The 26,479-nt window shown below is 44.0% G+C and overlaps 1 protein-coding gene and 1 long non-coding RNA gene across 4 annotated transcripts in view; both read right to left on the reverse strand.

Annotated features, from left to right (window-relative positions):
- SLC4A11 (solute carrier family 4 member 11) overlaps positions 1-2,396 on the reverse strand; it is a 217,184-nt gene extending 214,788 nt beyond the window's left edge. For both annotated transcript variants that reach the window (XM_067533596.1, XM_067533595.1), the window contains exon 1: positions 1,645-2,396. In XM_067533596.1, coding sequence (XP_067389697.1) covers positions 1,645-1,702 — 58 coding nt within the window. In that variant the 5' untranslated portion in view covers positions 1,703-2,396. The remainder of the gene's footprint in view (positions 1-1,644) is intronic.
- A 14,264-nt stretch (positions 2,397-16,660) lies between these two features.
- LOC137143678 (uncharacterized) lies at positions 16,661-20,615 on the reverse strand. 2 transcript variants are annotated; one of them, XR_010917231.1, is made up of 3 exons: positions 20,395-20,615; positions 17,489-17,903; positions 16,661-17,364 (listed from the first exon to the last, which is right to left on the reverse strand). It is a non-coding gene; the product is annotated as an uncharacterized lncRNA (long non-coding RNA). The 2 variants fall into 2 exon arrangements; XR_010917232.1 differs by lacking the exon at positions 17,489-17,903.
- Positions 20,616-26,479: the final 5,864 nt, after the last annotated feature.

Here is a 26,479-nt window from a genome sequence, read left to right on the forward strand (position 1 = left end):
TTTCAATCTCTTCCCTCCTACAACCTACTCTCTTCCCTCCAAATTCCATGCAGTTTGCTGCAACCCCTGCTCCCTATTCAACTTCCCTAGGTTGGGACTTTGTCCTCCAGTCCCTTCTCCACCTTCTCCCTGCCTGCCCCTCATTCTGTATCCGCCAAATCCTCATCACTGCCCTTGTCAACAGGACATGGACACAGAGAGCCACCAACACCTCCCTCACTCTATCCTCCCAGTTTCCTTGCTGGCAGGGATTCATCAGGGAAGCAACAAAAATGCAGGAAGAGAGGGAGCCCAGTTGCTCAGAGTCTTGCTGCCACAGCATCCCCCAGCAACTGGAAGCAGGGACTGAAAAGGAAGCTCAGACCCTGCTTACAGAGATCCCAGGGAAGAACTCCCAGGGAAGATCGAGACAAGAGATCCCAGGGAAGGGCTTTGGTGGGGGAGAGGCAGGCTTAAGTCTCAGAAAGATGCCCAGCACTTGGAAGCCCTTCAAGATTTTCTTTTGAGTCACGGTGATAGAACCAGCATCTTGTGACCCAGTCCCTCCAGGACAAGCCTCTATTAATCAATCCTAGAGCCCCTTCTAGGGAAATGAGGCCAACGTTACCTGTGTCTATGTGCGTGGCAGGAAAGACTCCTGGCCCAGTTCCCCTCCGCAATAAACTCATAACCTCTGCTGCTCTTGCCTGATTTTCCCACTCAGCAAAGGACGGAAATTAGGCCCTAAGTATCTAAAGCCACAGTTCAGAATTAAGCTAAGAGTCTACCCCACCACATGCAGTTACTTTTCATGCTCCTGTTTCAGACCACCTGCATCTGGGAACTCATTCTCCAATATACACATCTGCCATAACAGAGCAGGCCAGTAATCCATCCCATCCATTACCCTCCACAGTAGCCAGTACCAGATGAAACAGAGGAAGGTGCAAGAAACTCCACAGTAAAGAATTATGGAATAACTTTCCCCCTATGGGAAATTTCTTCCCAACACCCATCAGCTAATAGTTGGCCTCTGTCTTCGAGAATGAGGATTATATGTACCTTTAGTTTAAAAAAAAAAAAATCCTCTCTAATGCAATTTTGGGTTTTCTCGTTGCTCTGATGACAGTCTAATCCTTTTATGCAGTCCACTGTGCTCTTGTCCTAACTGATGCTACCTGCTCCAAGGTCCACAGGTCCAATAGGCAAACACTATTTCCTTTTATCAGTTTAAAATTTGATGCCTTTGAATTTCACTGAGTGACCCCTTGTTGCCATTACTCTGTATGCATCCACCATGTTACTTTTCTAAGTAAATAGCCCTTGTCTTCTCACTCCCTCTTTATGCTGAGGTTCCTCACTAACTCTAGTCATTCGTTCATCTGTTTCTGAATCTGAACACTGGAGGAGAGGGGGGGAGACAAGGCAACATGAACTGACCACAACGTTCCAGCACAGGGATAAGCCACTGATCTATAACCTCCCATTTTCAGTTCTAGTCTCTATCTCACGCCATACACCACCTACTATTTTGTTTTATTTTTTGACCATTCAGTGCACCTGAAGCAGAGACTTTCTCTGTGGTGCCTTCAATAACTCCCTGGTCTTTGAGTAACTGCCGTTAATTGAGAAGCCAGCAAAATGGATGAGTAATTCACCTCTTACCTTCCTCTATGGCCAGGAGATTCCCCTCACTCTCGGTTCTCCTGGACTCAGCTTTCATCTTTGAAGAGCACAGGATGCAGTAGAAGGACCAAAGCTGCCTTTTCTTCTCTCCTCCGACCCTTAGACTTGTGGGAAATGAGCTGGGGGGGAGGGAATGTGCCCACTATAAACCCCCCTGCAACCTGCTTTAGAAGGTCAATCTGTCCCTATTGCTGGGCTAGTGGAGGATAGCCAGGAGGGAAGCTGCTTCACCTATCACTCCTGGTGGGTGGGTGAGGGGGACAAGTTATTCCTTCCACCTTCTCCTTAAAGCACTACCAGCTTTTCCTCATGGCTCACTGCCCTGCCTGGGGCTCCCCAAATCACAGGCCTGCCGCTTAGTGGTCTGTACTTTGGGCCCTAAGCTGAGGAGAACTGTGCAGAACCCAGCCGCTCAGTTGGAGAAACAAACCTATCCTAGGACTTTTCGAGCAGGAAAGAGGAAGCAATGGGAAGTGGCCCTGGCAGCTCACACTGCTGGCAACAGTTTAACTGTCGCCTCCTGGAATCTTCCAGGAGTTTGAAAAACAAACCTACCCCTGATGGCTGAGTAGCTGGTTGTGGGTTGGAATGAGCTGAAAGAAGAGCTGGGTACAGGTGATCCTGTTAGCCCTGAGAGAGGTGGAGCTGTGAGAAAGCACGGCCCACCTGTGTGCTGCTCAGCTCTGCCTCTAGGGAGGAAAGGCTCATGGTTGGGTCAGGAAAAAGCTATTTCTCAAGGGCTTCTCCTTGGAGCTAGTTACTGAAGGGGCCGGATGAGGGAGTCGCAGGCAAGTTTAGGCTAGGAACGAACAAGGTCATGAAAGCTCCTAAGAGGGGGTTGTGGTTATGGGCTTTTTCAGGGGCTGCCTGAGAAGAAGAGCCTTTATAATGGGATAGTGTTTGCAAACTGTATTCAATTTCTGGGACACACTTTTGTACTTAATACATTTCTGCAGGGGATAACTTTTAGGTCTTGGCCTGCCTGCAATACCCACACACACCATGCCCCAGCTGCTTCCCCAGAGCAACTGCCGCTTCACAGTGTCAAAGCCCACTATTCTGTGCTGTGCACCTCCTTTTTTAGGGTCTCTTGATTAAAAACAGGCCACAGCCATATAAATAAAAGAAATAAAAAAACAGTATATATTTTGATTATACAGACTGCAGTGGCTTCAGAAGGATAGGTTTGGTGCCACAGTCCTGATTCCTGAGGAGAAAAAATCCACCTGAAAACTTATTTAAATAAAAATAATTCACCCTTCGTCATTTAGTCTTGATTCATAGATTCCGAGACCAGAAGGGACCATTGTGATCATCTCGCTGGTCCTCCTGTATAACACAGGCCATAGAATTTCATGACCCAGCTCTCTGTCATATGTCCCTTGTATCACACAACCCCAGCTTGTTTTCACACAGTACTTTTATTATGCTACATCCAGAAAAACTATGTTACAAGTATGTTAAGATTGCAAAGTAAAGCACTCTAAAGTTAGGAAATGCCAGAATTAAGGTTGCCTGTGCAACCTTAATTCAGCCCCCTTGTGTGTCTGCATTATGATACAGTATTTAATTACATGATCAGATACTATTTTTTTTCTTTAGGACCTCTGCCACATTCAGTAAGTAGGTAGTTATTCAATATTTCTTTTTATCCCGCACATTCATTGTGTGACCCTCTGGCTTATTTATTATGCCACCATTCAATCTCTGCTCAGAAGATAGAATTATGAATTTCCTCCTGGTCATTTCTTTGTTGTTTTCACCATAGTACTTGAGTGTATCACAAACAGTAATGGATTTATTTTGACAACATCCCAATGAGGTGAGGGCTATTATTATCCCCATTCTACAGAGGGAGAACTGAGTCACAGAGAGATTGGAGCCAAAATTGTCAAAAGTGTCCACTGATTTTGAGTGCCCAGTGGAGACATTGTGTATGTGCACCTCCTCTGCACCTGGTTGCGTATGAACCCAACATGGCAGCTGTCTATGTAGCGGGGCAAGCGACGTCTCTCCCTTTAAAGGTTTAGTACACAAAAACTCAGGTCATAACAGATACAAGCCACATACACCACACTGATCAGGAATCCAGAGAAGATAGCCCCCCCATCACATTACACCTAGCTTTTAATGTTATTCATAATTACTGAAAATTATGAATTTCATATTGAAAAGAATTTCCACATTTTGTAGAAATGACCTCATCACCCAAGCACCCTACTCTTAGAACTACGTTATACTGTTGCTAAAACTATTGCCAGAACTTTGAAGTTGTGGATTGGATTCAAGCAGAGACCAGGTCATTAGTCGATCATAAGATGACACTGATCCACCAATGTGATGCAGCCATGAAAAAGGCAAATGAGATCCTAGGATGTATCGGGGGAGGTATTTCCAGTAGAAATAGGGAAGCATTAATGCCCTTGTACAAAGCACTGGTATGACCTCCTCTGGAATACTATGAACAATTCTAGTCACCAATGTTCAAGAAAGATTCATTCAAATGGAAACAGGTTCAAAGAAGGGTTGCTAGGATGATCAAGGGAAAGGAGACCAAAAGAGCTTGGCTGGTTCAGCCTAGCAAAATGCAGTCTGGGAGGGGTTCTGGGGCTGGTTTTGTTCAACATCTTCATTAATGATCCAGATGAGGGATGGATTGCACCCTCAGCAAGTTTGTGGATGACATTAAGCTCGGGAGAATGGTAGATATGCTGGAGAGTAGGGATAAGACACAGAGTGATCTAGACAAATTGGAGGATTGGGCCAAAACAAATCTGATGAGGTTCAACAAGGACAAGGGCAGAGTCCTGCACTTAGGACGGAAGAATCCCATGCACAGCTACAGACTGGGGACTGACTGGCTAAGCAGCAGTTCTGCAGAAAAGCACCTGGGGGGTACAGTGGACAGGAAGCTGGATATGAGTCAACAGTGTGCCCTTATTGCCAAGAAGGCTAACGGCATATTGGGCTGCATTAGTAGGAGCATTGCCAGCAGATTGAGGGAAGTGATTATTCTCCTCTATTCAGCATTGGTTAGGCTACATCTGGAATATTGTGTCCAGTTTTGGACCCCGCACTACAGAAAGGATGTGAACAAATTGGAGAGAGTCCAGTGGAGGGTAACAAAAATGATTAGAGGGCTGGAGCACATGACTTATGAGGAGAGACTGAGGGAACTGGGCTTATTTAGTCTGCAGAAGAGAAGAATGAGCGAGGATTTGATAGTGGCCTTAAACTATGTGAAGGGGGGTTCCAGGGAGGATGGAGGTAGACAGTGGTGGCAGATGACAGACCAAGGAGCAATGGTCTCAAGTTGCAGTGGGGGAGGTGTAGGTTGGATATTAGGACAAACTTTTTCACTAGGGGGCGTGGTGAAGCACTGGAATGGGTTACCTAGGGAGCTGGTGGAATCTCCATCTTTAGAGGTTTTAAGGCCTGGCTTGACAAAGCCCTGGCTGGGATGATTTAGTTAGGGTTGGTCCTGCTTTGAGCAGGGAGTTGGACTAGATGACCTCCTGGGGTCCCTTCCAACCCTAATCTTCTATGATTCTATGATATGCCGTCTATAATTACATTTGGGGGGTAAACATTAGAGAGAGAGAAGTGCTATTTAAGCTAAAGGACAATGTTGGCACAAGAACAAATGAATATCATCTAGCCACAAAGAACTTTATGCCGGAAATTAGAAGGTTTCTAACTATCAGAGGATTGAGGTTCTGGAACAGCCAGAGGGGGGACAAACAACTCAGCTAGTTTCTAACTGGGATCTTGATACATTTATGAATGACATTATATAATGAGGTTGCTGTTAGGCTTCCCTCTCAGTTCCCGGACACGGTTTGCCAGAAAGCAATAGTCCAATCTGCAGGCACTCCATGATGGGTTTATTGGGACTTATAGTGACAAGGTTAAAACCATAACCGTACCTCCAAGCCCTTCACACCAATTGGGCTTATTTTTCTATATGCTGATAGAGATCTCTTCCCCCACAATCATAGTTCTATACAGCCATAGAACTCCCTCTTTCCCTGACCATAGTTCTGTAACTGATAAAACCCCCACCCCCTCCTTCTTCTTAATAGCCTTAATTATACCTGTAGGCCAACTCCCCCCCCCACTACCTCCCCTTCCAATATACGGTCATGTTCGGTTTTGTGGGGTCTGGGGACTTTAGTACAACCCCTCTTGTACCCCATGGGAGGACCAGGGAGCGGGATCACATCTTGACCATGAGTAGTTTATGGCCCTATGTTTATGGTTCTTTTTAACACCTCCCTTCACCTCTCTTGCTTTCCCAGCAGTTGCTTGGCCTTTCTTTGGTATCTGTCTTGAAGAGGAGTCAGAGCTTTCCTTCATCCGTGCGTTCATATATCACACCTTTACTACACCTTGAAACCTTTTAACTACATCCCTTGTCTTTTCATAGTAATAAAGAAAACCCATTTAATTGTGGACAGGCAAAAGGAACACGTAATGTCTTTGTTCTTTGCTAACATGTGTATCTCAGAGACTTTAGTTTTCAGGCAGGCACACAGGCCCAGAATACCATTTCAGGCAGATACACAGGCCTAAATACTTACATGATATACTGATACCCTAACAGTTGTCTGTGATAACAGGGGATTGGATTTGACCCAGTAGGTCCCTTCCAGTCCTACATCCTATGTCCCTAATAAAATGTTGTACCGCTAGAGTATCTGTCATGCAAGGATCTCATTAATGAAGAAACACAACACTTCCGCTGTACCAGGAAAGCATCATTATAACCTTTTTATTAAATAGGTAACTAAGCTATCGAGCAGTTGTGACATCCCCAAGATGACCTAATGAATCAGTAGCAGAGGCTAGGATTCTTGAATTCCAGGCTCTTGCTCTAGCCAGTTAAAAAAAATGTTTTCCATTATATGTGAGTTGACATGAGAAAGCAAACAGTTAACCACCGTGATATCTGAGACACTATAGCTATTTGCCAATGCGAGTGCCGCATAGGGGAAATACAGTGGTACCTCAGATATCAATGTATGGAAACTGAGGATAAATGACAACATTTTTAATGGCAACCAGTGTAGACAAGGTTGATTTTCAGTTTCCATTGTAGCCCCACTCTTTTCAGTGCTTTACCTTCATCAAGTATACTCTCTTGAGTGTTGAACTTTCTATGTTGGGTTTTAGTCTACAGGTGAAGGACTTGTTGTTGTTGTTATTTTTACTGATTGATTGAAAGTTTGGATAAAGTCAGTTCAGCTGCTTTTGTTGAGATATGCGAGTAGGAAAAAATATACTTTCTATATTGTCAAGGAGAATCTCATTTCTATTTCTTCCCCAGTTTAAAGCTCCTTGTCCTAGAGGCAGTGAATCTGTCCAGGTAACTAAAGATGAACGTCATCTTGATGCATTTAAGGAGAAATGTACATTTACTATTACTGCATCATATAACATCTACACCTAGCTACAAAACTCTACTGGTAGAGGCAGAAGTTACTTATATAATAGTCATTGTCACATTATAAAATTTGGTAAACTGGAATAATGTTTGCCAGATTCAATGATGTTTTCAATTACATTTAGTTACCAAGCACAGTATAACCTCTCTATTCAGATGTTCCTGGCAGTCAAGGACTTTGAGTGTCAGGATATGCTTTTTAAAGAGGGAATATATAAATAAGATGATAATCCCTTTGTGGGAAGTAGTTATATACTTCCTTTTAGCATCAATCCTGATCACCTGATGAGGTAGTGAAGGATGGATGGAAGATTTGGAGCTGGGCCTAAACTGGAACACTGGACCTGAACTCCCGCAAATTTTGGGAAAGTTTGGCTTTGGATCTACTTCTGGATTCTAACTTCTCAGAGTGATTTTGAACTGTGGGAATGGCCCCAGGTACATACCTCGCCAACTCTCGTATCAGTCAGTTGAGTTGCATGTAGCAATAATATTATCCTGCGTGATGATTTTCAAATAATTTAATGTTCACAAATTTAATGTTCACAAATCTGATTAATAGTCCTGGGGACTGTAGTCAGCTAATATCACTCATTGACTTCCAGTGGTGCTGTGAATGGGTGAGTTGAGAAGGATTGAGCCCAGACAGGTACAGGAAAGGTAATGGTAGTGCAAATACACACAGAATGAATGTGCTTCATGGCTGCTTTGGAAACATCACTTTTAAGAGGAAAAAGATTTATCAGATGCCATGGTTGATTCAGTCCTTGGACACAGCTGAGACTGCCAATTAGTGTCAACTATAGTGGTTTCTGGGATACACACCGACACTACCAGCTCATTTCACTTAAGTCACTGAATAGCAATCATTTGGTAATGACTTGTGGTCAGTGTGTAGCTGCAGTGGGAAAATGTGTTGGGTCAGGGTCACACTTTCACCTTGGGTATAACCTTTATTAGTGTAGCAATCTGCATGGAATTTGAGGGAGGAGCACAGGTTGCAGGAAGGAAGAATTTGTAGGAGACACCAGGAAGTCAGTCTGTGAGCACATGACTGGAATGCTAGGTGTAGTTGCAGCACTTCTGCAACTCATTTGTAAATGCTTCCCATCTTGCAGAAAATTCCAATATTTCAAGATGTGTTTTGGCCCTGAATTGGAACAAAAATTGAAATACTGAAATTTCTCATGGAATGGACAGCTAAAAAAATTCTATTTAAAATATGCAATTTTAACATTCCCAATCAAAATGAAATGTTTCATCATTTCCAGATGGAAACATTTTATTTTGGCTTGGTTTGACAATCTGTGACCTCATGAGTTGTTGTAGTGCCATATGAAAGACACAGATTGAGTACCCTCTGCTCCCATTCTCCCATATGAGCTGGGCTTCCCAGCTGGACAACATCTTCCATTATAGATCATGGTCACCTGATTCCCATTATGCATCATGTCAGTTCAACCAGAGGGGGCACCATGGTGCATTGTGGGAGATAAAACCTTACTAGGGAGCCCAGCCCATAGAGGATAACTGGGGCATGAGGCACCCAAATTCTCATGAGATGTTGCAGAAGCCAAAATGGTTCAAATCAGTTCAGCAAAACTGAATGTTTCATTTGGATTTTCCGAACAGAGTGGGGTTTTTTTTAAATTGGCAACACAGATGTTTTTCTGTAGCAAATTTCAATTTTGTGGAAACTCCATTTTCCATGGAAAATCTTCAGCAGAAAACTCCTGACCAGCTGTAGTGTAAAACACTACCAAACCACAATGGTTGTATTTTATACCCCTTTCCACTGGTGTAAATGATTGCACAAGATAAAGGACAATGGTGAAAAAGGCTCTTTATGCCCAAAATGGAAGAGATCAGAATAGCTATTTGCTCATTTTTCTCCTGATATCTTTTGGGGAAGAAGTTCAGATGCTCAAATGACAATCAAGTGTCCAAGTCCCACTGGCTTTCAACAGGAGTTGGATGCCTTGGGAAATTGCCCTTTTATACCATAAATATTGTTTTCTTTATGGCATTTATGTTTATTTCTCAGAAAGGCATACGTGGAAAAGTGTCAAAAGAAATGTGATAATAGCCTCATAGACTTTAAGGTCAGATGGGACCATCCTGATCATCTAGGCTGACCTCCTGCACATTGCAGGCCATAGAACCTCACCTACCCACTCTTGCAATCATGGTTTAAAGACTTCAAGTTACAGAGAATTCACCATTTACACTATCTGCAAGTGACCATGCCACTCGCTGCAGAAGAAGGCGAAAGGTAGCTTTCCCCACACAGTTCAATCAGACATATCACCCTTGAGTCACAGATGCACATGTGAAGAAATGTGAGAAGTGCCCGGCTTATTCTGTATCTCTAATACATGCATTCCAAGGTGGGCTTGTGCCTAGGTGAATGGGATCTTGAAGGTTGGGTTGTTAGTAACTTTAGATATATTTAGACAGTTGAGCTTCCATACCTATGTCATCATAATGAGGGCAAAACAAGCAATAAAGAAATTAGTGCTGATGCGCTTACATGGCATATATCACTGCTAAGCAACTGGCAGGTAGTGTGTGGTAAACCAGGTGCCAGCTCTCGCTAAGTCTGTAGTTGTCACCTGAGCAGTGACAATTTCATAGGTGAAAACCAGACCAGCTCACCTATATGTTAATATTGTTCAAGAGAGGTGTTAAACCTGTAAGAATGTGTTTAATGTTTAGACTCTAAGATGCTGGTAAGTTGCTGCATGGATTAATCTTACCTGTTATGTCTGTGTCCTGAGCTGTAAGGTAACACGTAAATTTTGCTTTATAATTGTAATAATGCCTGCTCCGAACTTGTGAACCTAGGCAGGAAAAGTGGTTCCCCTGCTCATCCAGAAGAACTATCAACACTAAGTGACCATTATGGAACATCACAACACAAAGGCCGGTTTAATGGACCTCTTATAACCAGAAAGGGGCTACATGCAAGAAAGCACGTCCCGTTATCTTGAATTCTGGAAGAGGAAAATTAAGATTGCTGACATGAAGATTTTTCATTTCTTTGCTCTTTGAACTCTTATTAGAGTGGGAGCTAAAAGGCAAAGATCCCCAGGGTCAACCTGGGTTAGCCATAAAAAAAGCATTCCATTTGCGTATATATGTTGCCCGCTTTAACCTGTAAATAATTCTTTCTTTTCTTTTTCCTAGTTAATAAATCTTTAATTAGTTTACTCTAGGATTGGCTACAAGTTCTTTCTTTGGTGTGAGATCTAAGACACAGATTGATCTTGAGTAAATGACTGGTCTCTTGGGACTGGGAGCAAACTGAACGTTTTGTGATTTTTTGTATAAGTGACCATTTATCATTAAGTCCAGCTTGCCTGGGTGGCAAGATAGACTGGAATGAGCAAGGCAATTATCTGTGATTCCATCTCCATAGTAAGACTATTACAGTGATCCAGGAGTTCACATTTGTGACTGGGTTGGTGAAATCTAATTTTAGAAAATACCACCAGTTTGGGGTGTCTGCCCTGTTTTTGACAGTCTACCCCGACGTTGGCACTCTCAATTGAGAGCCACTCCAGACAGCATAATAGAGACATAAGCAGATTCTCTGACTTTTTGGAGGTTAACAAGTATCTCTCTCTTGCTCTCTCTTTCCCCCTTCTGGTGCTGTAAATCTTACTTCTGGGAAATGGTCTAAATGATGCCATGGATGCCAAAATAGTTGTGGCTAGCTGAACTGTTTATTCCAGAACCTTCTAACACATACTCTATATTTCAATAAGTTTTGTTTTTAATAGCCGTCCAAATGAGTTGAGGATCAATGCACCAGCCTTTCATTTGTGGAGATCTAAATTCAAATCTTTCCCCATAAATTAAACAGATGTGGAGTTCTCAGTCTAACCCCTAACAGATATTTCTCATATGGCAAGTTTGCCAAATTTGACAATCTCTCTCTGAAGAGGCTGTGAAGACAACATCATCTTCTCACCCAACTGTTCATAGCAGTATCTGCAATAGGGTGATAGAACATTATATGTACTTTTGACATTGACATTTAATTAGGGTAACTTGTCTTCCTTATTACATGCCTGGATTTGGGTTTATAATTTCAGGCCCATATATTCTAATAAGAAAAAAGTTCCATGACTCAGATTCCAAGGACAACAGGGACTATTGTGATAATCTAATCTGACCTCCTGCATAAAATAGGCCACAGAACTTCCTCAAAGTAACTCCTAGAGCAAATCTTTTAGAAAAACATCCATTCTCGGTTTTAAAATGGCCAGTGGTGGAGAATCCCTTGACTGTAGTGTGGCTGATGGGTTTGTCACTTGATGAGCTGTAACCTAAAAGACGTTGCCAATGAAACATCATGCAATGAAAGGAAGTAAACTCAAGGCAGTAGTGTTGAACTAGCAGGGGTGTTGGACTGTGTTAATTGTAAATCAAGGATGCAATCCAAAGCCTGTGTTTCCCCTAATTCTGGCAGGATACTGCATGCTAATCCATGGAGAGTGCTTTCAGAACAGGAGATATTTAATGTCAAGTCTCTGTGCTATCTTCAAAAGTGAAGAAATTGAACTTTTATATTTTCATAGCTCCTAAAGGGCTCCAATTGGGATTGGGGCCCCTATTGTACTGGGCAGTGTACAAATCTATGGGGAAACGTAGGGCCTTCCTCCAAAGTATTTACAATTCAAAACCTCAGTCTAGCAAACTCCCAGTAGATAAGTGACTTTTTGCACTTGAGTAGTTCCACTGAACGCAGCGAGACCACTCATCTGCCTAAGAGTCTGCAGAATTTGGGTTTAAGAAGAAAAGTGGGATACAAAAGGTAGAGATTATCCTCTTCTGATGGATTGCCCATTGGGACAATTGCCAACAAAGCATAAATTAGAGCATCTTTGCAGATGTTCTAATTTACATGGAGGGCCAGGCCAGCCTCTGGACAGCCCGTGAGTACAAAGCACACAAGTGTTCCTAAAAGCCTCTTTTCCTCCCACTCCCCCCCAAACGCCCATCCAGTTCCTGCACTTTCATGCTGAGGAAGAAGCATAAAGGAGGCAGAGTTCAGGTTGAATTTTCAACCTCAACTTTGCGGTTCCTAACTTCTGAGTGCTTGATTCCGCCTTCTTAACATTGTATCAACATCGTTAATAAATGTTAGCGCATGTTTTTTTAAAAGAAGCAATTTCTTCTTCTAGTTGATGAAAGGAGGAATTTATAAAGCAAATGAAAATCCTACAACTGCCAACACATCCCTACCTGAGAGAGGGTCAAAGTGTCAAGAACCTTTCAGGTATGAAGGTCAATAACTCCTTTCTGAAGTCTAACTGTGAGTGATCACCCTACAGGCCCAGATCCTGAAATCAATGGGAGTTAAGCATCTAAATACCTTTGAGGATCTGAGCCAACGACCTTACATGAGGGTTAGAAGTCCTTCACAATTTTTTGTTTGATGCTAAGAATCCCTTTGTCACACGACAGTAACACTACATTTCTCTCCAGTGCTTGACTGTGTAACATTATAGCTCAGAGAAGAGCTCTGTTAATGGATCGTCATGCTCTTATCTCATTATTTATTTGTGAAATCACAACAGCCAATCCGACGGCCTACCAGGTCAAACCAAAGTAAGTACAGCCCCAGCGGGAATAGAAGAAAGAAAGAAACATTTCCAACCTGCACTCAGACAACACCGTGGGAAACCTTAGCTGTTGACAGGCTTCTCACATGCTGGTTAAAGGCCTGATCCAAAGTCCATTCAAAGGGCATTGTTCACTGACTTTAAATGAGCTTTGGAACAGTTCCCCTCTAAGGAAAATGAGACTTCACTTGTGCAGTAACATGAGGAACACACAGGTACAGGAGGTTTAAAAGAACAGAAGTATTTTCTCAGATCACATAATCAGGGTTCTTTTCTTGTGTTACAAAACGAACAAAATACCAAGCAGCTGTATGCAGGATTCCCAACTTCTCATTAACCCCTGAGTGACCTTTTGTATATAAATGAGCTAGGTTCCCCCAAACCCTTCCCCTAATTTTTCCTAAGGAAACCCACACTGAGTTAGATTCACAGACTATAAGGTCAGAAGGGACCATTATGATCATCTAGTCTGACCCCCTGCACAATGCAGGCCACAGAACTTCACCCACCCGCTCCTGTAATAGACCCCTAACCTAAGACTGAGTTACTGAAGTCCTCAAATAATGATTTAAAGACTTCAGTCTTCAGAATTAAGTAGATGGAGATCAATAGTTGTTATCTTTTCTGTAAATGTTGTGAATGAATTTAGTGCTGGTGAATGACAGCCTAGGAGAATTAAATCCCCTGCAGAGAGGAACACAGTGTGATCTTTACACTCCCATCGGACCTTGGCTTCGCTGCTGATACTGCCAGCAAAACTGGCTTTCGGGAGCACTTGCCATGTTGTGTTTTTGAGATGGGCTTGCCCATCCATTAGAGACTGGACTGAGTCATCTCATGTGTGCTGACTTCCTCACCAACCTGAGGTATTAACAGCCACACCAAATTAGTCTTTAGCCCTTGGCTCTGGGGTCCATTTATTGTCCAAATGGCCACAAACTCACAAAAGGCAAACAAAATGTCCAGCTAGGGCTTTCTACCCAACTGTGACACCCAGAGCTCATCACCTGGAGTCTTCTTTACGCAGGGACAGTGATGCTCTGTCCCTTGAAATGGTTGATCCCTCTCCCCACCCAACTACAAAGCTTCACTTTGGTGTTCGTGTCAGTTTTACTGCCAGAACAATAAAGTCTCCACAGCAGACAGCTGTGTTTCTTTCAGCTCCCTCTGTGTCTAGCGCCTTCTCTGCTGAAGCCAAATATAACAGACTGTCCCCTCCTGCAGTTCCCCATCAGCTGAGCCACTTGCTGGCCTTTATAATCCCCTACTCCCTTCCCCACCAAATCTAACAATTGACCAGGGGCAGGCCCTATGGGGCAGGCCGCCCTGTAACACTGACAAAGAGACATCCACTGGTTACAACTTTCAGTCCCTGCTGACCTGGGCTCGATTTGAGCAATCTGCTTTTTGATCCAGATTATGCTCTTGGTTACAACAGTGTTAATCTGAAGCTACTCCTTGGACTTCACTGGTGTGACTCTGGATTTGCACTTGCATCAGAAAGATCAAACTCTGTGGAGTAGTGGTACGTTAAATGAGCCAAAGGTTGAGAGATCAAGACTGGCTGCAATCAATATTTAAGGACCACGCTTTGTTGTGGTCAGTTTTCAGCATAACATTTTCCTTTCTGTCACAGCTAAAGTTGCAAGACACCTTGAATTGTGCAGACTAACCAATTCCCTTGTTCCTCTCCCTCTCTCTTTAATGAGCCTTTCCACACATGCTGTGTGGCAGAGTTGTTGGAGGACACAAGTGGCATGAACTTAACAAACGGGTTGCTTTATTCACCACCCGGTAGATTCCAAGCCCAGAATCCAGCCCAAGTAGCAGGGGTTGGGGGCTCAGTAGCTCTAGGCGTAGAGCCCAGCAGAGCAGGAGAAGGAATCCTAGCCCAAAGCCATATCACCTACATTCATTCAGATGCCAGGCACCTACCCAGCCTCCTTGCTCCCCTCCTGACGGGGTTTAGAGGGAATGACAGCATGGTTCACCGGGGGGGAAGTTCTGCTGAAATCACCAGCCTGTGCCCTATTCCCTTGTTCCCAGCTGGATCCAGGTGATGGGGTGGGGACACAGAAGAAATAGGCTGACTTCCCTACACAGCAGGCATGGGATATAAGAAAGTCCCGGGTGCTGCACGGGGCTCCAGCTGTGAGTGCCACTAGCCACTCTGGAAAGGGCAGATAGGGGTCGGGAGACTCCTCCATTACCACTGCCTGGGCTGCAGCTGTTCAGTGGATCAATGGAGGACAGCCAATCCGCACCTTCTGTCTATCCTAGTCCTTCGGAGGGCACCAAACCTGGAATACTGCATGCAGTACTGGGGTCCACATCTTAAAAGAGATGTTGAAAAACTGGAGAGGGTGCAGAAAAGAACCACAAAAGTTATCTGAGGGCTGACACAAATGCCTTACAGTGAGAGACTAGGGCTATGTCTACACTACCACTTACGTCGGTATGACTTACAGTGCTCATGGGGTGTGAATAAGCCACCCTCCTGAGTGACATAAGTTTAACCAATCTAAGCGCTGGCGTGGACAGCACTACGTTGGCGGGGGAAACTCTCTCGCCAACATAGCTGCTGCTGGTCGTTGGAGGTGGATTAATTCAGACGACGGTAGAGCTCTCTCCCGGGTATTACAGGGATCTTTAATTTATCAGAGAAAGGCAGAGCAAGAACCAATGGCTGGGAACTGAAACCAGATCAATTCAAATTAGAAACAAGACAAATGTTCAACAGTGAGGGTGATTGAGACGAGGAACTAACTATCAAGGGACATGGTGGATTCTCTGGCTGCCTTTCTGGAAGACGCGCATTAGACAAACAGAAATTATTGGGCTCAATACAGGGGTAGCTGGATGGATTTAATACGTGATACACAGGAGGTCAGGTTAGAGTCTATGAATCTACAAATAGTAATTAATAGTGAGCATGCAGAACAGCTTCTCTCCTGACTCACAAATGTATCAAAGGGGGCCTGGATCAGTGTTCACTTCACACTCCCCTATCAGTACCCGGCCCAAGCCTGGGAAGCTAATGATCCAATCTCAGTGGATCAAATTCGGTGATGAATCCTGGTCATGGGCCACCTGAGGCACGTTGCACGTACACAAAGAAGAAGAACATATCCAAGTCAATAGGCTACTGTTAATTACTGAACATCATCATTTTAAAATAGGACTTTAAAAAACAAAACAAACCCCCCCCAGCAGTTTGACAAAGTCAGGGAAGACTCTTTTAAACTGAAGATCAGATCATCCCCCTGAGATCTGCATACATGAGGGAGATTCTGCCCTCAGATTTTACCTGCACTCACAGAATTTTGGGACAACTGTCTCCATAGCTCCACCCTCTCTACCTTGCTGAGACCACGGGGAGGGCTGTCTAGGAGATACACTAAGCATTAAGGAGTCTGGGGCAGCATGGCTTCTTTGGCGCCAAACTGCCAGTGAGCAACGGGGTGAGGTGCCAGGGCTCTCACGCCCCCAGGGAAGCATGGGTTTTCTGCAAGGATGGCCTTGCTTCTTTGGAAGCCCAGAGAATCTGCATGTTTGGGCACCGGACAAATGCCAGTTCCATAGGCTGTTGGCCAAGGGGCAAAGGAGAGGGGGCAGGGCAAACCCAACCCTCTAATGGAACAATGTGATGGAAACTCTTCAACGGGCCCTCCGAGGGTTTGCCCCCCCCCCCCCTTCTGCCCCCTCCCACAAGTTCTTCTGCAGAAAGAAGTGTTCTGGCCCAATATTGCGACAAGCCAACCTAAACAGGTGAGGCAGGAGAGACTGCTGCAGGATCAGTGTGTGGAGGAAAATGAAGAATATTCAGTCATCAGATCACAAAGAGAGCAAAACCAGACAGACAGAAAGACAGCCCTAGTCCTAGTCTCTAGGACACAGAGAATAAGTGCCTGTATCTCGAAAATAATCACAAAGCCCAGCCACGTTTGGCTGCACAAATTTTGCCCCCTAAAAGCAAATGGCTTCACACATCTATGTTGCTAGGCAGGAAGGGCCCTGGCATGCCAAATTCCAGGCCTTGACAAGTCTTTACACCATCTGAAACGAAGGGGGGGCGTTTTATAATAGAGGAGCAATGCAGGAGGGATTCAGACGGTATATTAGTGGGGCTTGAGAAATGCAGAGTTAACACAATGCAATGAAGAAAGTGCTGCTGATTCAACCTTAAACCCAGTACAGCAAACATCAGGACTGAATTCACTTTTAAATTACAACGCTGCTTCTCTGATTTGTCCACCAACTCTTTTATGTAATACACAGGGCTCTGGGAAGCCTCAGCAGCCTTGACGACGGCAGGGAATAGAAAACTAATGAAGAGAGTGACAAGACACGCGTCTTAATAAATAGCATTTAGCCTCTAACAAGTAAATTTACCTTTGATTTGCTAATACATTAGTGGGAACATTAGGAGACACTGAACAGACGGTGTTGCCAAGGTCGCACACTCTTGTTATTCAGCTTCTTCTCATTCGTGTGCAGTGCGCCGCTGTTGCTTGGTATCCTGAGAAATCAAGTTGTTCCAGTGATACTGTAAATTGTTCGAACTTGCAAATGATTGCAGCCACATGTTTATGTAATTTGTCACCGAACACATGTAGTTTTCCGGGCCTGAAGGAAAGAGCAAATGTAATTAGACTGTGCCCCAGAGACGCTGATTCCGATGGCAAGAAACAAGCTTTCCGGCATCTCTGTTAGTCACTGCAGCCAAGAATCAGCAGCCACTGATACTCACACAACAACTGAGCCTGCACACTTGCTCGCCCTGGTTTAATATCTGTGTAATTCCATTGGCTTCATTTGCATTAGTCCTGATGCACATCAGTGTTAACGAGAAGAGAACCAGGCCTTGCACTGTTTGATCAGCATGACCTGGGCATCCTCAGCTTCTACTCCCCTTCCTTCCCTTGTTCTGGCTGAATCACTTGATTTTGAACAGCTTTTGGGTGGCATGTCAGGGACTCTTCATTTTCCCCCCTTTTCCTTCACTGCTACTTTCAAATGTTCTTCACTGCAGTGACTGTCCAGCTAAGGAGACCTTGACGTGACTGCATTTGGAGCTGCTTAGAATCCTACTGAACATCAGCCATACATAGGTCACTTGAGAGTGACATGCAGCGCTCTCTTCCCATGCTCAGGGCCTGCCAGTCCTGGGAGCGAGACACAAGGTAACTGCCTGTAACTCAGGTCTTTGGTATGACTGCATGCTTTACTGTCCCTATCCCTAGCAGCTGTTTGTCTGTTCTCCTAAATCTCCAATGATAGGGATTTCAGAACCTCCCTAGGTCACCTGTTCCAGTGCTTAATAATCCTCATGGTTAGTTTCTCCTAATAGCTAACCCTCGCTTCAAACTAAGCCAATTATTTCTTGTCCTACCCTCCGTGAACATGGAGAACAATTGATCGCCGTCCTCTTTATAACAACCTTTTATATAGTTGAAGACTGTTTCCGGGTCCCCCTTCAGCCTTCTCTTCTCTAGACTAAACACACCCAGTTCTTTCAACCTTTCCTCACGGGTCAAGTTTTCTAAACCTCTTACTTTGGCCATCCTCTAATTTGTTCACATCTTTCTTAACATGTGGTGTCTAAAACTAGACACAGTGCTCCTGGTGAGACTTCAGCTGAGTCAAGCAATTATCTCCTGTTCCCTAACTTACAACACTCCTGTTAATACATCCCAGAAAGACATTTACCTTTTTCACAACAGCATCACGCTATCGACTCATATTCCACAGTGTTTTATTCGTGCCCCTAGAAATTGCGCCAACAGTCCAACTGTGTTTAGATGTTGATAGATAACCAAAGCTGGGATTGGCCTGATGCTCTCAATAATACTTAATCCTGTCTCAGCATGCGGGCAGATGGACTAGATGACTTCTCAAGGTCCCTTCCAGCCCTTCTATGTTTAAGCATTATCAAGAACTAATGATAAAAAGGACTTATTAATGCTTTGATGTAGAGAATATTAGTGACATTGGGAAAAGATTCAGGTTGGGCAATAGGTAACCTGACTGACAAAGCAGAGACAACACTTAGTCAAAAGTGAAATGGTTTCTCGCTATTCTTTCCCACTAATGTGTTTATAGCTGTTTGATCTCCTGCCCCACGGTAGGTGCAGTTGAGAGGTTGCTATGGGACATGCTTGATTTTACAGAATCATAGGACTGGAAGGGACCTCGAAAGATCCTCTAGTCCAGTGCCCTGCACTTGAGACAGGACCAAGCATTATCTAGACCATGCCTTGCAGGTGTTTGTCCAACCTGCTCTTAAAAATCTCCAGTGACAGAGACTCAACAACTTTCCTAGGCAATTTATTCCAGTGCCCAGATAGTTAGGAAGTTTTTTGTCCAACCTGCAATTTAAGCCCATTCCTTCTTGTTCTATCCTCAAAGGTTAATAAAAACAATTTTTCTCTTTCCTCCTTGTAACAACTTTTTATGTACTTGAAAACTGTTATCGTGTCCCCCCTTAGTCTTTTTTTCTCCAGACTAAACAAACCCATTTTTTTCAATCTTCCCTCATAAGTCATCTTTTCTAAATCTTTAATCATTTTTGTTGATCTTCTCTGGACTTTGTCCACATCTTTCCTGAAATGTGGCACCTAGAACTGGACACAGTTGAGGCCTAATCAGCGCAGAAGAATTACATTTTGTGTCTTGAGTACAACATTCCTGCTAATACATCCCAGAACGATATTTGCTTTTTTTGCAACAGTGCTACACTGTTGACTCATATTTAACTTGTGATCCACTATGAGCCCCAGAACCCTTTTCACAGTACTCCTTCGTAGGCACTAATGGCTCAGATATCTCCTCCATCAGTTTCTTGAGCATTCTAGGATGCGTTTCACCAGGCCCTGGTGACTAGAAGATATCTAATTTGTCTAAGTAATTTTAACTTGTTCTTCCCCTATTTTAGTCTCTGATCCTACCTCATTTTCTCCGGCATTCATTAAATTAGATGTCTAATCATTACTAAACTTTTTGGTGAAAAAAAACAAAAAAGGCATTTTGCACTTCCGTGATTTCCATATTTTCTATTATTGTTTTTTCCCCCTCATTGAGTAACGGGCCTACGCTGTCCTTGATCTTCCTCTTGCTTCAAGAGTATTTGTAGAATGTTTTCTTGTTACCCTTTATGTCTCTAGCTAGTTTAATTTTATTTTATGCCTTGGCCTTTCTAATTTTGTCCCTTCATACTTGTATTATTTGTTTATATTCTTCCTTTGTAATTTGACCTAGTTTCCACTTTTTGTAGAACTCTTTTTTGAGCTTCAGATCATTGAAGATCTCCTGAGTAAGCCAGGGTGGTCTTGCCATACTTCCTATCTTTCCTATGGAGTGGAATAGTTTGCTCTTCTGCCCTTAATAATGACTCTTTGAAAAACTACCACCTTTCTTGAACTGCTTTTTCCCCTGGGACTTGCTTCCCATGGGATCTTACCTACCAGCTCCCTGAGTTTGCTAAAGTTTGCCTTCTTGAAATCCATTATCTTTATTGTGCTGTTTTCCCTTCTACCATTCCTTAGAGTCGTGAACTATCATTTCATGATCACTTCCACCCAAGCTGCCTTCCACTTTCAAACAATTGTAATTATAACAATGCTAGTCTAGATTCAGCATTGATGAGGGAAAATCTACCTTGTGGAGGGCTCCAATGGAACAGAGTGTCTGCAACCTCTTTCCTTCTCTGCTGTGGGACCCACAGCCAGCCAGAACTACACAATTAAGATGGTCAGCAGAATGAGCTGACTCAGGATATCTCCTCGGCAGCAGCATCCATCAGGGTGTTCCCCAAGGCGCGCTATATGCAGCTTAAAGCTTCCTTTCATCCATAGGAGAACAACAGATATGCACACACAGGCTGCTCTTCCCAGAACAGAATCCTTCTGGAAGGATTAGCTGCCCTAGTTTTATCTTCCTGTGCCATCTGGGTTGAATCAAGTCCATGATGGTGAGTATATTGGAACAGGCTGCATATTTCACCACTTGATTTTAATTGGTTTGTTCTTCAATTTCCCAACATTCACACAAATCATAAACCATCTATTCATAAATCACTGGATTTATGAAACAATCTGTTATCCATTAAGTCCCCTTTTTTGTTCTATGACTGCACCAGTGTTAATTGGCCACTTTATCTTGAATGGTCTCTCACAACATGTTGTAATGCCTTATGCTAAACTATTTGTTGCCCCTTGTGTTTAGCTGTGACACTCTGAGTACCTTTCCCAGCCCTGATGAAGAGCTCTGTGTAGCTCAGAAACTTGTCTCTTCCACCACCAAAGAGATTATCCAACCAACTTTGTCGCTCCTGGGATCAATATGGCTACAACAATCTGCAAATAACAATCTAAACACTTTGCACTCCTGCCGTGGATGAATCCAGCAGTTTCAAGGTACTTTGCACGCACTGGTCTTTTGAAACCCTGAAGAGACCGGTGAGAATTTTTATCTTCCTTTCGGGTCAGCTATTGCAGATACTCCTCAGGGGCCATACATGTTTAGGGCTCGGAAAGAAACCCAGGTGTCTTGGATCTCAGTCCAATACTCTAATAAGGTTTTCAAGCATGGTCAGCCCTGTGCACCCATTACAAGTCCTATTGATATCAATGCAATGAGAGTTACATCAGCCACAAGCACTTGTGATAAGCACTAGACAGATTTCCTGGACAAAACGTTTGGCTAAGACTCACATTAAAGAATAAACCATGCTTTAATTTTTTTTTTTCCCCCCTAAATCCAGAGTGGAGTCTAGTGAAGCAGAGACACAGAGAAGAGACCTTAACATACTTGCAAAGTGAACCTATTCACATTTAACATTTAAAAAACATACACTGGGAAGATAATACCACTGATGTTAGGAAGAGGCTTTAACTTGTTCAAGTGACGTCATTTAAGCCAGCAAGCAAATAAAGGTGCAAAGGACTTTGGCAACATTTCAGGGGCAATCTTTCTATATGTATGAGCTGTTTTTGAATAATATTTTCTGTGCATAAACTGAATACATATAGTCTTGGTCTATCTGTACCTTGTTAATAACATACAAACCTGAAAGTACTATATAGAAACTTTCCATTTATGTTTGCATGCTGTGAAATTATTGCAAGGAAATGATTCACTAGAGGATCTTGTTTCAACCCCCAGATCTCCTTTGTAGGTTTCTCTGCAGACTTGGATGCTAAAGCGATAGTGGTAGTGTTGAATATCTTTCTGCACAATTAGTTTGGTCTTATGTTTCTCTTCTTGACCTGTAAAACCTGTTATGTATTGAAGAATTCTGGAGTACCCACCTGAATTTCCTTAGTCAAATGCTAAACTTCTACAAAAACAAAGAAAAGCAATTCCAAAGAGCGAGCGAGCAAAACATCAGCCTAATAGGTCATCGCGCTGCTCAATAGCAGTTCTCAAGCTATCCCTAGGCTGATTAATTGAAAGCTAGAATAATAGATGCAACAATGCACAATTGGAGTTGCAGCTAGCAAGGGACGTGAAGGGGAACAAAAAGGGTTTCTACAGGCATGTTGCCAACAAGAGGAAGATTCGGGAAAGTGTAGGCCCCTTAAAGAAAGAGGGAGGCGACCTAGTGACGGAGGATGTGGAGAAAGCTGAGGTACTCAATGCCTTTTTTGCCTCTGTCTTCACAGACAAGATCAGCTCCCAGACTGCTGTACTGGGTGGCACAGAATGGGAAGGAGGCAAACATCCCGCAGTGCATATGAACAGGTTCAAGACTATTTAGAAGGATTGGACATTCACAAGTCCATGGAGCAATGCACCCAGGGTGCTGAGGGAGTTTGAATTTCAGAGCCATTCCTTGAAAGCTCGTGGCAACAGGGGGAGGTCCCTGAGGACTGGAAAAAAGCAAATAAGTGCCCATCTTTCTACAGACCGGTCAAAACTGGAAAGATCATGGAGCAGGTCCTTAAGGAATCCATTTTAAGGCACTTGGAAGAGAGGAAGGTGATCAGGAACAGTCAACACGGATTCACCAAGGGAAAGTCATGCCTGACCAACCTGATTGCTTTCTATGATGAAAGTGGAAGTGATATACCTTGACTTTAGCAAAGCTTTTGATACGGTTTCTCACAGTATTCTTATCAGCAAGTTAAAGAAGTATGGGTTGGATGAATGGACTATAAAATGGATAGTGAACTGGCTAGAGCATAGGGCTCAACGAGTAGTGATCAATGGCTCCATGTCTAGCTGGCAACCGGTCAAACATCAGTTCAACATCTTTATTAATGATCTGGAGGAGGTCACCCTCAGCAAGTTTGCAGACGACACTAAGCTGCTCAATAGCAGTTCTCAAGCTATCCCTAGGCTGATTAATTGAAAGCTAGAATAATAGATGCAACAATGTCTCATCATTTATTGTTCCTAGGGTCTTTTAGCCAATAGGAGCAAGTTGGAGAGATAGGAACTTTGCAGACGCTTCAGCCAGGTGAGGCAGTTAACCTTTTAGCTTCTGGTTACCTAGGGAGGTGGTGGAATCTCCAAAAAGGTGCACTAAAAATACCCAAACAAACAGGTTGTAATCTTCTTTATGATTTATAATGAAGATCCAAAAGTTGTTAATTTTCGTTACTTTTTGCTTGTTTTTTTTTTAAACATTCAGGTCTTGTCTGTCCTGGTTTTCCCTGAAGTTTCTATGGACAACTGGAGAGCTGGTATGATCATGACATCAGACACTCCGTGGAAATGAAACCTGATTAAGTGAGGTAAGAGGTAATTTTTTATTCTGTCTATTGAGAGCTCTTTGTCTTCTGTAGTTCTTCTTTAACTCAAAAGAGTGAAGAACACTTGGGAAAAAGACATTTTTGTTAAAAAATGAACAAAGGTTCTTCCTTCAGCTGGGAGCTGAGAAAGCTCACATTCCACATCAGATCCAAACACCATGTAGAGAGAGCAATGCTGCATGAAATTATATATATTCCTGATATTTCTAAAGGATAAACAGGCAGGAGAGAAGAAAAACAATACAAACCGTCTTTCTTTCTACACATAAAGCAGCACAAACAATGGGGACACGATGGTGTTGGTGGGGTAACCCATTTGTTTCTTTATGGATTTTTGCAGGTCACTTTTAACATACTGTACATATCTAACAAAATCTCCTTGCTCCTAATCATGCATAAGTAGCAGCTCATTTAGTCATCAGAAATGGAATGAATTAGGAGGCTCAACATGAATAGATATTGCTGAGACAGCTTCTCAGTCCTCTTCTGTGAAAATCAACCAGCTCCTTCATGCGTTTCATGGATGGGAGCCACCTCTGATGCTAAACTGTCTAACCATGAATGTGCTTGGATTTTACGGGTACGCCTACATCACAGCATAAGTCCAGGGTTAGTAGCACTTGAGTGAGCAGACCCTGGGTGTGAGTATCTACACTCATTTGCAACCCCAGGTTAGGAATTGTTGAAACCCCGAGTCCCAACCTGTGGCTCTAGCAGCTACATGGCATTATACAGGCCCAAGTCCAACCACTCATATCCCAGACTTCCTACAGCCCCCTCAAAAAGTGACCGCTCTAGCCCTTAATTCGTAGTGTAGTGTGAGGAAACCTGACTGTCCATCAAATTTAACTGTCCAGAGGACAAAAAGTCGACTTGTGGGACTTGAATGCTTTTGGTAGACTCCCAGAGCACGAGATCAGTGGGGTTGTTTCTGCACTGCAGAGCAATAGGGCTTGAACCCTAGGTCCCAGCTTGACTCAGACCCTGCACTCCTGTGAGAAGCTAGGATTCTGGGTTAGTACAATGTATGTAGACAGAAGGGAGGGTAGGCTTGATCCTGAGTTCGAATCTTGCTTACCCTATGTTACCATGTGCAGCTCCCTCACACACAACAGGCCATGAGGTAAATTCCACTTATAAATGAAAAATACAAAATCTCACTGTGTTGTGGGAATGAGAGGAGAGAGAAATACCTTTGAGTCAGGGCAACTGCTTTCCCCAAGGAAGCCGTGAAATCCAAATCACCAAGGAGTGTTTAGTGCTGTATATTGTCCCAGTGCTGGGTTCCTCACTCCTTACGTGCATTCCTGACAGACAAGAGCAGCTGATGGGTAGGTTATGCTTGACAAAGGGTTAATTAAGCTGAAATTTTCTCCCCCTGCTGGTTTGTGTGGGCCCAGAGTTGCTGATCCTCAGGGCCTGGTGTAAGACCCAGGCTGTTTACACAGCCACAGACGTCTGGGACATGACAGGGATCTTGGCTTCGTCAGCCTCTTGGCGAGTGATGCTGTTTTTGAGTGTTTACTCTTTATGGTGGTCTCCCGTCAGGGAGAGGTTAATCCAGCGCCGGTCTTTGATGCTGCCACTTCTGAGCATGATTATTGGCTCCACGGATGGAAACATGCCCAGAACCCTGCAGGGCAGGCACGTTTTTATGAATGCAGATAGCAATAAATAAGTTAAATGGGGTGGGGAGCACCACTAAAAAGCAGCAACCTCCACTTTGTGCAATAGCAGCTGGCATTACCACAGATCTAAAGCAGCTGCTGTTGGCTATCCCCTCCCCGCCTTTGCTTTCAGAAACTGGTTGTTTATCCTTCCTTTGTTCCTTAGGTTTTTGTTGACAGAGAGGTCTGAGCACAGGATCCTGCTTTGAGCAGGGGGTTGGACTAGATGACCTCCTGAGGTCCCGTCCAGCCCTTATCTTCTAGGATTCTACCATTCTATGATCATGGCAGAAGCAGGTTTTAAGGAGGGGTTTAAAAACGGGATAAATTGCAGGGGTGGGAGGGGAGCTTTTCTCCTGTAAGGGGCCCAGCCTAGGAGAAAGACCAGAGATGCTGGAGAGAGAAGAGGGCAACAAACTCTGACATCATTGGCAGAAGAGGGGACGGGGGTAGTGGGAAGGTCTGATGGCCTGGAGGCCAAGTGATCAAGTCATGCCCATATGGTTGCTGCCGGCCTAGTCATTCGAGGGGGCTCCGGTGGTGGCCTCAACCCCTGCCCCACATGCTCTAATTGATCCCTCAGAGGTTTAGTCACTACAGAGATGCAGGGGGGACAAAGTGGGGGCACCGAGGCCCTTCCAATCCACCGGATCCAGACCCAGGGCCCCCTAAGTGATTTATTCAAGCATCTGGCCCAGTTACTCGGCTACCCCAAACTATGTTTTCCATGGGGCACTTTCTACCAGTCTGGAGCTCCTCAGTTTGGGGCAGAGTCACTGGCTTAGAAGAGTCTCCTCAGTCTTAGGGTTCTGTTCAATTGATCTCTCTTAGGGCTTTCAGCTCTCCCAGGGGGTATCCAAGTCCCTGCTAATAATGCAGCCTTCACAAAGCTGCTGCCACTCCTGGCACCTTTCACAGCATCAGCCTTGCTTCCTGATACCTCACGCAGCTCCCTTCCTCTTTCCCCAGGCCACCAATGTCCTTTTCACCTTTTCCTGCACTGGGAACATACCCTGCACCTGCTGAGGGATAGGGCCTCCCTAGCCCATTATTGCTCTATTCCCCACCCTGGCTCAGTGTGGGGCCCGTAGACCTCATCAGATAGACGACAATGGCTTGATACATTAGTGGATCTGACAGACAGGGGAGGGTGACATGGCAAATGGCCTCAAAGGCAGAGGCAAGGAGCTTATGTTTGGGAAGTCAGTGGAAGGCTATTAAAAAAAGCAATGAGTTCAAATTGCCGAGCCAGGAAGCTGATCCTGGCAGCAGCATTTTGAGTGGACATGAGAGTGTAAGATGGCTGGCGTCAAGGCCAAA

The sequence above is a fragment of the Emydura macquarii genome, unplaced genomic scaffold (genome assembly GCF_026122565.2).
Source record: "Emydura macquarii macquarii isolate MOO-44397 ecotype Brisbane River unplaced genomic scaffold, CSIRO-AGI_Emac_v2 contig_3345, whole genome shotgun sequence".
NCBI classification, from domain to species: Eukaryota; Metazoa; Chordata; order Testudines; family Chelidae; genus Emydura; species Emydura macquarii.